The 14,488-nt window shown below is 36.8% G+C and overlaps 1 protein-coding gene across 1 annotated transcript; it reads left to right on the top strand.

Moving 5' to 3' along the window:
• The first annotated feature begins 4,984 nt into the window (after positions 1–4,984).
• Mmgt1 (membrane magnesium transporter 1) lies at positions 4,985–14,264 on the top strand. Its single transcript, XM_047537164.1, has 4 exons — positions 4,985–5,078; positions 7,411–7,463; positions 9,508–9,611; positions 11,263–14,264. The coding sequence occupies exons 1-4, from the start codon at positions 5,000–5,002 to the stop codon at positions 11,420–11,422; spliced, it is 396 nt and encodes a 131-aa protein (XP_047393120.1). The 5' UTR covers positions 4,985–4,999; the 3' UTR covers positions 11,423–14,264.
• The last annotated feature ends 224 nt before the right edge of the window (positions 14,265–14,488 follow it).

Genomic DNA, 14,488 nt, shown 5'->3' with positions numbered 1-14,488 from the left:
AGGGCCTCACTAATTTGCTGAGGTTGGCTTTTGAACTGGTTATCCCCCTGCCTCAGTCTCCTGAGTCACTGGGATTATAGGCATGTGCCCTGTGCCCAGCAAGCAAGTGTCTTCAAGTTCCAGATTTGACCTCTGTTTATGTGACCCCAGCAACCTAGACCACTCCCTCAGCAACATCATTATATCAGAGTTCCAGGAGGATTTTTTTCCAGTACTGGGGAATTGAACCCAGGGCCTCTATGTGCTGGGCAAAGCACTCTACTGCTGAGCTACATCCCCAGCCCTTTTTATTTTATTTTGAAACAGAGGTTCGCTATGTGACCCAGGCCAGACTCCAACTTGTGATCCCAGGATGAACCTTGAGAGGACCATAACTCTACCAGGCAGCTAAACCCCATGAGTCTTCAGCTTCTTTCTGAATGTGCTTCTCTCTCCACCTAACACCGCTCCACATTTCTCACTCCCACTGCCAGTTTCTCCTTGGAGTAACCTGCTTGGCAGTTGGTTGGGTGCGTGGCTTAGAAGTGCCGGGGAAGAAGAACCAAAAGATAACTGGAAAACATAGATAACTGGAAAAAAAGACCTAGGGCCATTAGTAGCATTAGTGTGAAGTCAGAAGGTAGATTAGAACTCTGCTGACAGGTTGGATTTAAATCTAAGTGCAGATAGTAAAATAGGCAGTAACAGTCCAGTGGTGAAATCAGGCCCCACAGTACATTGGGGAGGTACATGCACAATGTTGAAGCTGTGGGAGCTCCTGCATTCTCCCATGAAGAGAGGGTGGAAAGAGAAATAGTTCTTGGGTAGTATTATACTGAATACCTTTATTTAAACAGAACCAGTATTAAGCACAGTGGTGCATGCCTGCAATCTCAGTGACTAGGGAAGCTGAGACAGGAGAATCCCAAGTTTGAGAACAGCCTTAGCAACTTAGCAAGACACTGCCTCAAAAGAAATCTGCAGAAGGCTGGGGGTGTAGCTCAGTGGTAAAGCACCTCTGGGTTCAATCCCCAGTGCTGGGAGGAAAACAGAACCAAGATTAGGTGCAAGATAAAGTTCTACCATTTAGAACCCAGCATAACAATGCTGGAGTTTTCAAAAGTTTTCTTTTTTCTGAACAGAACAACCCAATGTGCTAAAAAGGCAAATACATCCATCAGTGTCATTAGGAAGGCTCTTTGAAATGAATAATCATATTAACCTTATACAAGTAACCTAGGATACTTTGTGCAGATGTGGCAATGAAACCCTAAGAGAGATATTAGTAGATCTGGAAATTGTCCAGAGAAGAGCAATTAAAATAATCAAAGGGAAGAAGCAATTAATGTTTTAGGAAAGACTAAAGGGATAAGGAACATGTTTAGTTTGAAAAAATAGCTAGAAGAGTTCATAACAATAGGCAACATTTACTGAGTTCTATGTGTGAAAGGATTCTAAAACACTTTATATGTATTTTGTCACTCAATCCTGACAACAACCATATCAAATAAACACTATTATTGTCCTAATTTTACAGATGAGGATAATGAGGTACAGCAAAGTTAAGTAACTTCCCAAATCTCCCAGAGGTAGAAAAAGAAAAGCCAGGATTCAAACCCAATCCAATATCAGAGCAAATATTTTTAACTACTGTAGTATAAACTATCCATCAAACAAACCTTAAAGATATGAATCATGTAACCAGTCTTGTTTACTAAGATTTCAAACTCAAAATTCCATGGCACCACTTTAATTCTTGAAGAGGTATACATTTGTTGTTGTTGTTATTGTTGTTGTGTGAATTTCTTAAAATGAGCACACATTACTTTGGTAAAGAAAAAATAAGTGGATAAAATTTCAAACTTGAAAATACTAGTTTGCCCAGCAGGTGGCAGGCTTCTAGGATTTGTTACCCAGAAAGGTTGTATTTATTATAAATAGCTTGAACAAAGGTTTAGTCCCTACAATAGATATTTACCTTTTATAGATACCTATAATAGGAACATATTCCTAGGGAAAGTGGATTTGTGAACCAAGTTGGAAAGGACAGTGTGGTAGAGAGAGGAAGAATTTGCATAGGAAATGGAGACATGGATTTGTGGTGTGTGAAGATATTCATCTATTTGGGTGTCATGGAACAGAGTAAATGAACTTAAAGACAGTTCTGGGTTAGCTGTGCTTTCTCTATTCAACAGACTGCCCTGGGAAATGTGATGAATCTTCATATCTCAGTAGGAAGCGTTTTAGAGATCATTATCTCCACCTTCAATAATATCCACATCATTTCCATGGTGCATATGAATAGTTGTTTGGGAAAACTAAAGGCATTTCCAGGGCCACTTAGGAATTTAAATATTTTTCTCTTGAGGTTTGACTTTTGTTCTAAGAGGTCATGAAAACTGTGCTGTCATTAGTTGTACTTTGCATCTTTGGGATTAACTCCAACTTTCAGAATCATGTTATGAGTGAACCCAAGGTACTTATTTGAATGATCTTTGATAACTGCAATTATGAATACCTTGACTTCTCTTCAGGTCGGAATCTACAGATAAAGATGATTAAAATCTCATGCCATGAACATGATTTAAATATTTACTACTAGAAAATGTGAAATTATACTGGTTTCTCTTGTACTCAGTACATAGGTAAGAGGCTAAAAAAGAGAGTGGGAAGGCATTTTAAGAGGGCAGTAGAGAAAATGAAGCTCAATGTCTGGACAAGAGTCATCTACTGAAGACTAGGATAATGCTTTAGTGGCATGTACAAATACCAGATACCTTACCAGCTCTATTTTCCATAATCTCATATTTTTACAAGAAAGAACCACATCTCAGATACTTTAAGAAAATGCTTAATCATTTTCTGCTTTTGAAAAATTGACACAACAAAAGGTAATTTACCAGGACACCTGAAAAAGCTAATTTCAATTTGACCATCATCCAAGCTAAAACGAGGTTTTAAGATTTTCTTTTGTTAACTATCTTTTCTATCTTGCCAACTCCCAAGGGTGGAGAAGGAAGCACTTTCCTGCCAACTCTACATGTTACCTCTGGTTCTTCCTGATTATGAGGCTTATAAATGGGACTGTATTTGTAAGGAATACATTATACTACATTTGACACTGATCAAGTACTATGTAAAATTTTGGCTTTCAGGTGAAGAAATTGGAAAGAGTTCAGGGGAAAATAATGACCATAAGTAAAGATTTGGATAGTGAGATCCAGAGCAAAAGTTATATCAGTGAAGTCGAGGAAGTATGCTGAACTTTGGGTGTCTTCTTTATTTTCTAATTCTTTTCAGCTTTGAAAAACTCAAACATATCAGAAGTCCACAGGGATTTTGGAATCTAATTCAAAATAATGGAGACTGTTGACATCATTTCAAGAAGCAACACATTCCTCCCATTTCTTTTCCACAATTCACTCATTCTTTATCCAACAAACATTTATTGAATGCCCAACAAGTGATAGTCAAGGTTCTAGGCAATGAAAAATTTGTCCTCTTGGAGCTTACATTCCAGTGGGGGAAGAGGAACAGTAAACAATAACACAACAAACATAATAAATAAATCATTTATATAGTAGGTTAGAAGGTGATATAAAAACAGCAGGCTAAGGGGATCATAAATGAGAATGTTGCAAACTTAAAAGGGGTGGTAAGGTTAAGCATTTTTGAGGAAGTAAGGGGTAAATTGATGCAGCTAAACATACAATTCTGATAGGGTTCAAGGGAAAGCAAGGTAATCTATAGCTTGCATTTACCTTGTGATATGTACTTAACAATGTTGTGCCACTCCGTCAGGGGATACTGGATGAATGGGTGCAGAGTTTGGGAAAACAAAAGATGAAGTCCCTTTTGGCTAGGTAAATTTGAAGTGCCATAGGACGACTCACATAAAAATAAATGTTCAGAAGGTAGTTGGAAATGCAGATCTGAAGCTAAGGAAGGAGATATTTGAGACAAGAGATATAGATTTGGAATCACTGTAATATTTATGATGGTTGAAGTAGGAAATGAATGGATGAGCTCATGACGGGAGAGAAGAGCAGAAAGAGGTAAAGGGGAGAACCTCACTACTGAATGCCTGAAATTTAGGGGATGAAGATAAAGAAAAATGGAAAAAAGCAAGTACATTTTATCCTGATTTTATATCGATAGATATATATAGAGAGAGATAAGCCGGTAGTGCTTTGTTAGAATGTTTATTCTTTTATTCCATCCCTAATGTACGCTGGTTCTCCTCACGACAAATGGTTCTGCCCCGTTAAACTCCTTTTGGCGCGAATTGTTTTCCCAAGACTCTTGGAACATTAAGAGAAAGGAACTAACTTTGCTGAGCGCCGCCCGTGTGCCAAGTGTTGGGGGCTCCAAATCCCAGGTTACTGTCCTCGACGCTCCACCTGCCTCCTCAATTTAACACCCTTGCCTCCTTACGCAGTGCCAGTTCCCAGAGGGCAAAAGCAGGAAAAATCTACAGAAAACAAAGCACACAGCTTGAAGGGAAACCAAAATCAAAACCGATGAAGCAGCCAACAAAAAACAACTGTCGAGGGAAGGGGTCTGAGCCAGCACCAACGTCCTTGGACCACTGCCCCCAGCAACCTCCTACCCCCGCCCCGGCTCCGCTCTGGCCTCTCCGCAGGCCCCGCCCCTCCTCCCGCGGCCCGTGCTCATTTGCTGGAGCCCTTCTTCGCTTCCCCATTGGTCTCACTTTCACCTCTTCTTTTATGCCCTCCGCCCCTCGCAGAGTGCCCACACTGCGCAGGCTCGGAGGCTCTAGCTGACCTTTTTCCGTGTCGCTGTCTCCTTCTTCCCAGCATTCCTGTTTCCTCTTTCTCACGGTTCTCTAGTTCTTGCACCATTAAGGCACTTCGCGCCCAGGGCTTTAGTGACGTCACCTTTCCGCGCCGCGCGGACACCCGCCGGTGAAAAAAGGAACAGCTCCGCCGCCCTTCGCCTTTTTTTTTTTTTTTTTTTTTTTTTTTTTTTTTTTTTTTTGGGCTGTTGCTCTTTCAGAATCATGGCGCCATCGCTATGGAAGGGGTTGGTAGGAATCGGCCTCTTTGCTCTAGCCCACGCCGCCTTTTCTGCTGCGCAGCGTAAGTACCCGGAGGACGGAGACCTCTCCGGTGTGGGACACCGGGAGCGTTATGTGGGTGCACCCCTAAGGGACTGTCGGACTAAAAGTCCGAGGAGCGGTCATTTAAGACATTACAGTTTGGAGTGACTCAGAAAAGCAATGCGGGGTCTGCGGTGGAAGGTTTGGGGTTTGAAGGGTGTGGACACCCGAGATTGAAGAAAGATTGAAAGGGGGTGCCAGGGATAGGGTTCAGAGCGGGAGTCTGTCAGGGAATCCAGGCCAGGGATGTCAGATCCGGCATAGGGCAGATCAGGCAGTGTGGCATTGAGGACTTTCAGTGCCTGTGGCCTCATGACAACTAGGTGGACACCATCCTGGGGACTTCTGGGCTGTCCAGACATAGAGTGAGACGTTAAGTGACCAGTTGCCTCAGGGAGGCACTGTGATAGAGGTAAAGAGCACTGGACTGGGAGTCTGAAGGGACGGTTGTTAAAAACTTGATTGACCGCTAAATCAGTGTGACCTTGGGCAAAAGATAGATATGTGCTAGACTGCCTTATAAAATTCAGTCTCTGAGTTGAAATTGCTCCTTGCTCAGCTGGTACAAGTACAATGACAGCGATGCCATAAGGGAGTTCATAGGCTAGTTGGGGAAAAAAGTGGATCAAGATATAATCACAATGAAGTGATATAGATGGTATGCTAAAAGTGTATAAGGATGCATGGAAGCAGGGACATTGATTATTTCGGGAACTGGTGGTTAATGAATTTGTCCCAGAGCCTTGCTGCTCTGAGTGTGGTCAACAGACCAGCCTCCTGGTCATCACCTGGGAGCTTGTTAGAAGACACTCAGGCCTCACCTCAGATCTATTGAATCAGAATCTGCGTTTTAATAAGATCCCCAGGTGAGAAAAGCATGGTCCTGGAGGAGATTGTGATACATTGGAGTACAATGTTATTTTTCTATAATAAGCCCTAGCAGTAAAATTATACAATCATAGAGCAAGTAGAGCCCTTGGAGATCACTGAAGTCCTATCCCTTCATTTTACAGATGAAGAAATGCCTGGCTAAAGGTAGTGTTAGAGTCAGGTTAAACTGCATGCAAACAAGAAAACTAACTAGAAATGAAACAGACAAAAGATTAGTCCAAATTTATTCTTGGTTTTGGTTTGATTTTTTTTTAACCCCTGTCCTTAAAAATTCTGTAAGTTAAAAGTTAAGAATATGTCTCTAAACACATTCTCTTTTAAAACTTCACTCAAAACAGTTTGGGTATCTTAAGTCCAATGTACATGATTAAATTGAAATTGTCCTAGGTCCATCTAGAATTAGGATTCTGTATTTTTATCTTTCAAGTGATGAGAATACCTTGTGGATTTGTCACTGCAGTGAGACCTCTTTGTAATGCTCATGCTTTGTAATGGCAAGAGACTAATACCTTTGAAACTAATTATGTCATGTCGGATTGTGGCAGCAAATAGCATAATATGGAGTTGACATGCTCATCTTTGCTGTAATGACTTTTGTTATAGTAGAGCAGCTATGGTATAGTGAATCTCACTTCATCCTCACATTATTTCCATTTTGCTGTTTCAGAAACTCAGGCAATGAAAAGATACAGCATTGCTCTGATTCTAAGACACACTCCCCTCTCACTCCCACATTTTAACACTCTAAAAATTGAAATACATGTTACAGTCACTGAGAATGTCTTAATTGAGTGAGATGTAGCAAATTACAATACATGGAAGAGCTGATACCATTATTCAGGTATATCAGCTTTCAAATCCTGATCCTTTTCCTTCATCCCTTGCTGCCTCCTGAAGTTAAGGCAGCAGCAGAATTATAATTAAAAAGTACTAGATGCAGAAATTGGTGTCCTGGAATTTCACTTCCAGCAGTGCACCATCATGTTTCCAGAAAAACATTTCCAAACCAGTACCATGTTGGCTGCACTATTTGATGGCAGTACTATTCAGAGCTGAGATTTTCTGTAGACTTATTAATTTTTAAATTATTTCTTTTACTAAGTGAAAAAAACAGTTTCAGAAGTTTCTCATATTTCTTCAGTAAAAAAGAAAAATTATGCTTGGGTATTCCTGCCTCATACTTGCCCATCTATCACTCTTACCCCATCTTACAAGGTGACAAAGCAGGTCACAATGAGAATAAAATATTTCATTAAGATAAGACTGACTGCCTTAGAGGATAGAGGTTTTTGAGGAATCCGGGATTAGCATTACTTTATGTAGCATATAAGTCAGCCACTTCTTTGGTATATTGATTTGCTTGCATTTTAAGAAAGAAAAATGGGCTACAATTTCCTTAATGGTGTTCTTCTGGTTTATAGATCGTTCTTATATGCGATTAACAGAAAAAGAAGATGAATCACTGCCAATAGATGTAAGTTGGTCATTTAAATTCCATTAAAATATATTTTTAAAATTAAAGTCACTTTGCTTATTATAACTTTTACTGGTTTTTATCCTCTTAACATTTTTCAAACATGAAGTAACATCTGTTCTCTACTTTTCATCACTTTTTGTAATACCCCCCAAATTTAGAAAGTGTGAAAGATTTCTCTGGTTTCTAGAACTATAGTTACTAAAAGTTACCCTGTCCACAGTATGAAAGGGACTTAAAAGGTTAATTATTTGGTTCTTAGGAGTATTAAATAAAAATGTCAGTGCTAAATTAAAAATAAAAATATAAAAGTTTATTATTTGACTTTATTTCTTAGAAAAGTTCTTTCTTATGTGAAGTTTTAAAACAAGCTAATAATACATTGTTTAGGGATACACATAGATGGTAAAACTAAAGAGAAACAAGAAAGTGTTTTTTAAGTTAAAATATCACATTCCAACTTCACCCACAATTTTTATCTTTATTGGATTTCAACTTTAAAAAGTAATAAGTTCTTTGTAACAGAATCAAACAATAAGTATGAAAAGTAAAGCTAGCTGCACAAAATTAAAACAATGACAAAACTGATCCCATTCCTTGGCAATTTTATTTCTGCTCCTGATAGTTTGAAGTATATTGGTTTAGACTTCTTCCTATGGGTAAACTATTATGTATTCATAGTTTTAACTAATCAAAACATAAAATTTTTCTTTTTAAAATTGTTATTATATGTGTGGGTACATATATAAAACTTTATAGTTTTTTTATTTATCTTAAATATATTTTCATGACAACTCAGATTTACCACATTCTTGTTAACAGTACCTTCAAGGCAAAAAGTCTCCTTGGTACATTGGTGGTTGGAATGTAAATTGGTATACATATGACATTAGGTTTTAATCTAAACAGAATAATAGGTTGTGACAAATTTTTACTTGAGTTGTTTATAATTAAGGGTATGGTAGATGTGGCTACCCTATCACCTTTGCTTTGTAGTAGATACACACAAACATTCACACATATTCATATCTATTTTTAATAACTTTCTTTTTATTACAAATTGGAAATTTTTTAAAATTCTGAAAATATGCTTATATTCCCATGTTGGTTAATTTCAAACATTCAACTATATTGCTTGCACAGATTCTTTGGAAAACTGTTTGGTATTACCTTATCTGAACATGTGCATATTTTATGCTCAGAATTTCCACTACAGTGCACCAGGATACACACAAGAATATTCAAGTTGACATTATAAAAATAACAGGAAACAACCCACATATCCATCAGCAGTGGAATGGATAAATTGTGGTATTTCCATATAATGACATACAAAATACAATGAAAACAACTGGACTATAACTACATACTGCAGGGGGGATAATTTCACAAACATAATGTTGAATGAGGACATCTAGACTGAAAAAAATACCTGTGAGTCCATTTAAATAAAATTCAAAATGAGCAAAAGTAAGGTAGGGTTACATACATAGCTAGAAAAATTATTAAGAAAAGCAAAGAACTGATTAACATACAATTGGGGACAATATTCAACTTTGAGAAGAAGGGTAAGGGAAATAATCAGAGAGGGACATGTGACACTTGAAAGGTGCTGGAAACTGTCTAAGCTGGATGGTGGGTAAGTGGTGTCTTTTTATTTCTTTTCTTTACTCTATACCATATGCTTTGTGTACTTATATTGAAAATAACACATTTAAAAAATTCTCAGTTGCTGCTGAAAACAGGTACTATTTGACAAATGAATACTGATTTTATATTTATTTAGTACTGATTTTGCTTATTTGAGTGTGTTGCTGAGTTCATTTATTGAAGCATCACACATATTTTTGCAGCCAAGCCACAGAATGAATGGAAGATTTTATTGTGTCTGAGTGCAAATCATTTCAAATGAGAACTGATTTTCTAGATAAATGGCACTGAGAGGACTACCTGTTAGAAGCCATTCAGAGAGTAGGAGAGAAGATCGTGAATGTTTTGTATAGTATTTTTGTATTACTTGTAATGTCAATCTTTATACTCACAGATAGTTCTTCAGACACTTCTGGCCTTTGCAGTTACCTGTTATGGTATAGTTCATATTGCAGGGGAGTTTAAAGACATGGATGCCACTTCAGAACTAAAAAATAAGTAAGTCTTTCCCTTTTCAGAGGCATTTAATTTTGTAGGGATTTGCTTTATTATGTAATTTCTAGTACATAAAAGTAGGTTTTGTTCTTCCATTTGATTATGTAGTTTGTATGAGGAAGTGGTAAAAAATATTGATGCAGTGTTTGATATGACAGGAAAAATGGAAGTTGAATGTCTGATTATTTATATTAGAATAAGGTATTAGGTTATGGTACCAACTAGAGGCTTAAAATTATTGGTTGGTTGGAGGGAGAAAAATAGATAATTCCTCAAAAAATTTAACCAAGATCCCTCCTTTCCTCCCTCTTCCTTTTTTCCTTCCTTCCTTCCTTCCTTCCTTCCTTCCTTCCTTCCTTCCTTCCTTCCTTCCCCTTTCTCTCCCTCTCCCTTTCCTTCCTTTCTTCATCCTTTATCCTCTTGTCCCAGCTTAGTCTTTGGACTAATAAGGGGTTTTCTGTTTACTCTCTCATTTGAACCAGTCTGTGACATAAGCTGTGCCTGCAGGCCCTTTTGTATCCCTGGATGAAAAAAAGTATTTGTTACTCTACTTTCTTTTTTCCTGTACTTTTTTCTAAGCTGTTTTCACAAGCTTTGTTTGCTTTTCTTTCTCATATTTCTAATTTAGTTTTGTTCAATTCCATCTCTGAAATTTATCCACTTTCATCATCCTGGAAATAACTATTTTCTTAGGAGGGTTCACAGTAAACATTTACGTGTTAGAGGAAACTCATCTCCTCTCACCCCTTTTACTTTTTATTTGCATTTTTTGTTTTACATTTTTATTGTGTATTATAGTTGTACATAGGGGGGATTCATTGTTACATATTTGTACATGCTGTTACATTTTTAAATAGTCACATATTAGGTCTCCTGTTGTATATGGAGGTGGGCTTGAATGATTATGTCAGTTGATTTTGAGATCTGAGTTTTAATCAAAGGAAGAGTTCTTCTTACCAGGAAAATAACACTTGAAAGCAAACACTAAAGGCCATACACCAAGGTGTTTGTGGACTTTTTTTAAGACTACGTAGATCTCACTAGAAAGAAAGGATATTCCACTATCACTACTGCTCTTATAAAATATCACAGGCAAGGGGTCAGGAAAAAACAAAGTAAAACAGAATGGCATCAGGTAGGTGGTAGCAAGATATATGATTTTAGCCAATGGGAGGTAAAGAGGGCCAAAAAAATTTTTTTTTCTTGTTGTTGTACTTGAAAGATTCTTGGAAAACAGATCTGTGAAATGATCATATGACTGAATAGCGAGGGCCAAATGAGAATAATCAAAGGTGTAATCTATGTGCAAGTTTTTGAAAGACTATTTGGCATAAACTACTGTTAGATTTACAGAGGTGGTTAAAGTTGAGCTAGTATTTGGGTTATTATTCATAGGCATCCTGGAAGGAATGGCTGAATAAAAAAGAAATTTGAGAGCTTTGTGTTAGCTTTCCAGGTTTCTTATTTTCTTTGTACAGTTTAAAAAAGAGAGAGATCTAGTATGATTATCATTTACAATCTGATTTTATGCGTTCATTATACTTAGTTAAAATATAGTCCATAGCAAATTCATAATTCATTAGAAACCTGCTTATTTTCAAATAGGCTTTTAAAAATTTTATCTAAAATTGATGCTTTTTTTTTTCCCTTTAAGGACATTTGATACCTTAAGGAATCACCCATCATTTTATGTATTTAATCATCGTGGTCGAGTACTGTTCCGGCCTTCGGATACAACAAACTCTTCAAATCAAGAGGCGTTGTCCTCTAACACATCATTGAAGTTACGAAAACTCGAATCACTGCGCCGCTAAGGTTTTTACAAATTATAATAACAGGACAGGACACAGAGTTGAATCTTGGAGTTTGGGGTATAAAACACTCCCCCACCCCATCAGTATTTATATTGATCTTTCAGACCTAATTAAAAAAATCTATGCCCCTTGTTTGTACACTGTTAAAAATCATAGATGCAGTGTAAATTATCTACAAAATGAGTCTTTGATCTTTCATATATATTTTCATTTGAAACAAATTTGCATCTTTTGTAAAAGTCACTGTTTTGAACACATTTCCTTGAAAAATGTTGGTTTTTGTGTTTATTTATTTTCTTAGATTTCTTTTGCACTAGTTCTTAGGAATCCTTTTGGAAATACTGTGTGACTACTGCATTTTGCAGCATGAACTATAATAAAATGGTCTTCAATTCTTATCAAATGGACTTCCCTAATGAGACCAAAATGGTGACTTCTCAGTTTTTCTTATATGCCCTAAAAAGTGGCTCTTTTTTCCAAGATCCTTGCCCAATCTTAATGTATCCTTGATTCTCATCCCACCCCACTCCCATATACCTTCTAACATCAGTTGTCTTGTTTCATCACTTCTCTGAGGTTCTGTGTGCAGTGAGCAATTTTTGCGTCAAATTCTGTCATAACAAATGCACTTAACAAGTTTAACTTGCTGTAATGCTGCTTGTGTTCTCCTCATTTAGCTGTAAAAATTTTTCCTAACTTTGTAGTATAAGAATAGTTGAAGATAGACCAAAAATGCCATTTGTGATTTCATTTTCATCCCTATGTGGAACAATCATAACCACTGAGGAAAACGGATTACATGTCATGAGCCAGTTTAACTTATTCAAAATCTGTGTTAGTTTATTTCTTACTAAATTAGTGAAAATAATGGAAGCTTCTCATTAATCTAAAGGCAAACCCAAAAGAATTGGGCCAAATATATTCTAAATATTTGGAACTAATATATTGAATATTTTAGAAAATTAAAATCATTTCAGAAATTATAACCAGCTTAGAGTTTTCGATCTTCACTGTATAGTGCCGAAGGTGAGGATGGATACAGAGTTGAATTTTTTTAAAAATAGTAATTTTACTCTTAGGGAAATGTGGCTAGCTCTTTGAGCAGGAAGCTCAGTATTTCTTGATAGAGAACATTGCTTTTGTTGAATTGTACAGTTATAAAAACATTACTTTTGTCAAATTGTATAGGTGTAAAGGGAATAAATGTATGCAGGTTTGAAAAGGAAACGTGCTTTAGGCAAAAATCATAAGATGTCCTTATTCCTGATGGCATTTTTTCCATTGGAAATGAACCTCAGCTCTTCCATTCTGCCTGGTCATGCACAGCCCCAAAGGATGAGATTATTTTGTCATTGGATTTTTATTGTTGTTTTCTTTTGTTTTACCAGCTTAGTAAGTGGAACACTGACTTTGATCTCTAAGGAGAACAAAGTTAGAAATTTTCTGATAATCTAAAATAATTTAGACATGTGTTAAAATGTGAAGTCAGGGATAAAGTGATGAAGTCAAAATAGCATGTGGGAAACAAGGCTTGTCTACCATTTCCTCAGGTATGGCTTGATTTGGGAGAGCCTTTTGTTTTCTTCTCTTTTGGGGCTGTCTTCCTTTCTTAATGTTTTTGTAACAATGCTATTGGCATATAGTTCACATACCTTGTAATTCACCCATTTACAGGGTACAACTTCATGATTTTTATATTCACAAAGTTGTGCACCCATGATCACAGACAAATTTAGAGCATTTAATCACACTAAAAGTAACCCTGTGCCTTTGGCAGTCATCTCTTATTTCTTCCCAATGTTCCCCAGCCCTAGGCAACCACTAGTTCACTTTATATCTCTCTCTATACCTATTTTGATCATTTAATATAAATGAATTCATATAATATCTAGTCTTTTGTGATTGGCTTCCTAAAAACGGTTTTCTCTATCATGAAAAATTTGTTCTCATTTTGAAAACTCTTACTGTAGTGTAAGGAAGTGACTGATAAATGAATGAATTTAAGGAAGGAGGGCCAGATACCTCACGGGGTTCTCAGATTAATCTTATGCTAAATAGCCAATCATTCATGGTATACTATTGCTTATAATATTTTGGCTAGTTTGTAGAATGAACATTGAAATATATCTTTGCTGGCCCATTCACAAAGTCCTACTAAAAAATGATGCCAAATAATTTGGCAAATAATTGACATAGCAGTTTTTAGGTGTGTCTGTCTTTGTTGGCACCTCTTATACCTCGGGCCAGGTGAGCTCCCCAAATCTCTTTTAAAACTTACTCCAGTGAATTTCTGCTATCTTTTTAAAGTATGTACCATAGGACTTATAAGGGTGATTTGGGTGCATTATAACAGTGCTAAATGTATTAAGTGGAATTTTATTTACATCACTATGAGATAGTGAGTTCTTTATTGCCTAAGGTAGTTCAAAACTATAGTGATGAGAGCTAGCTAATCCTTCAGTTGACTATGATTTCAGTGACAATTCAGAAGTGTGAGAAGTGCATACCAATCAAGTTCTTCAGAATACAGGAAGACTCAATAACCAGGGAACCAGCCAATATTATGGCCTAATGGCCCAATGGCAGAAAACAGAGATTGGTGAATTGGAGACTATTATGCTCTGTAACTCCCTAATTGTTTCCCAAGCATTGTGGCTTATTTTTGAGTGGCATGACAGCATCTTTCTGGTTGTATGTGGCCTATTTCCATGATGTATTGAGTAGTGTTGTTTGTTGTGAGCATCAATGCCTGTAACACCAAGCTAAACACGTTTTTGAATATGTTTTCTCTCTTTAAATGACCTTGCCCTGTCCAATAAATAAATGATTGTCTTGCCTTGTTTTTGGTGGCGTTATTTGTTTGTTTGTTTTTGACTTTTTTTAAAATCTCATTTCTTCTGCTTCACTGTCCCAAGAAAAATGCAAGAGTTTATTTCATGACTGTATTTTTTTCTAGCATGATGCTATTTACTAAGTTCCATGGGTACTTTCATTGTACATGTAAAGTCTTATTGCGGTTTTATGTTTTATAGTCAAAATAGAATGTATAGCCTTATTTATATTTGT

This window comes from Sciurus carolinensis, chromosome X, assembly GCF_902686445.1.
Source record: "Sciurus carolinensis chromosome X, mSciCar1.2, whole genome shotgun sequence".
In the NCBI taxonomy this organism is placed as follows: Eukaryota; Metazoa; Chordata; class Mammalia; order Rodentia; family Sciuridae; genus Sciurus; species Sciurus carolinensis.
The sequence above is the reverse complement of the archived record's forward strand: the minus strand, read 5'-3'. Positions and strand labels throughout refer to the sequence as shown.

Coding starts and splice junctions, on each gene's coding strand:
- Mmgt1 (XM_047537164.1), top strand. CDS start 5,000: ATGGCGCCATCGCTATGGAAGGGGTTGGTAGGAATCGGCCTCTTTGCT. Junction 7,464..9,507: donor ATGAATCACTGCCAATAGAT/GTAAGTTGGTCA, acceptor TTATACTCACAG/ATAGTTCTTCAGACACTTCT. Junction 9,612..11,262: donor ACTTCAGAACTAAAAAATAA/GTAAGTCTTTCC, acceptor TTTCCCTTTAAG/GACATTTGATACCTTAAGGA.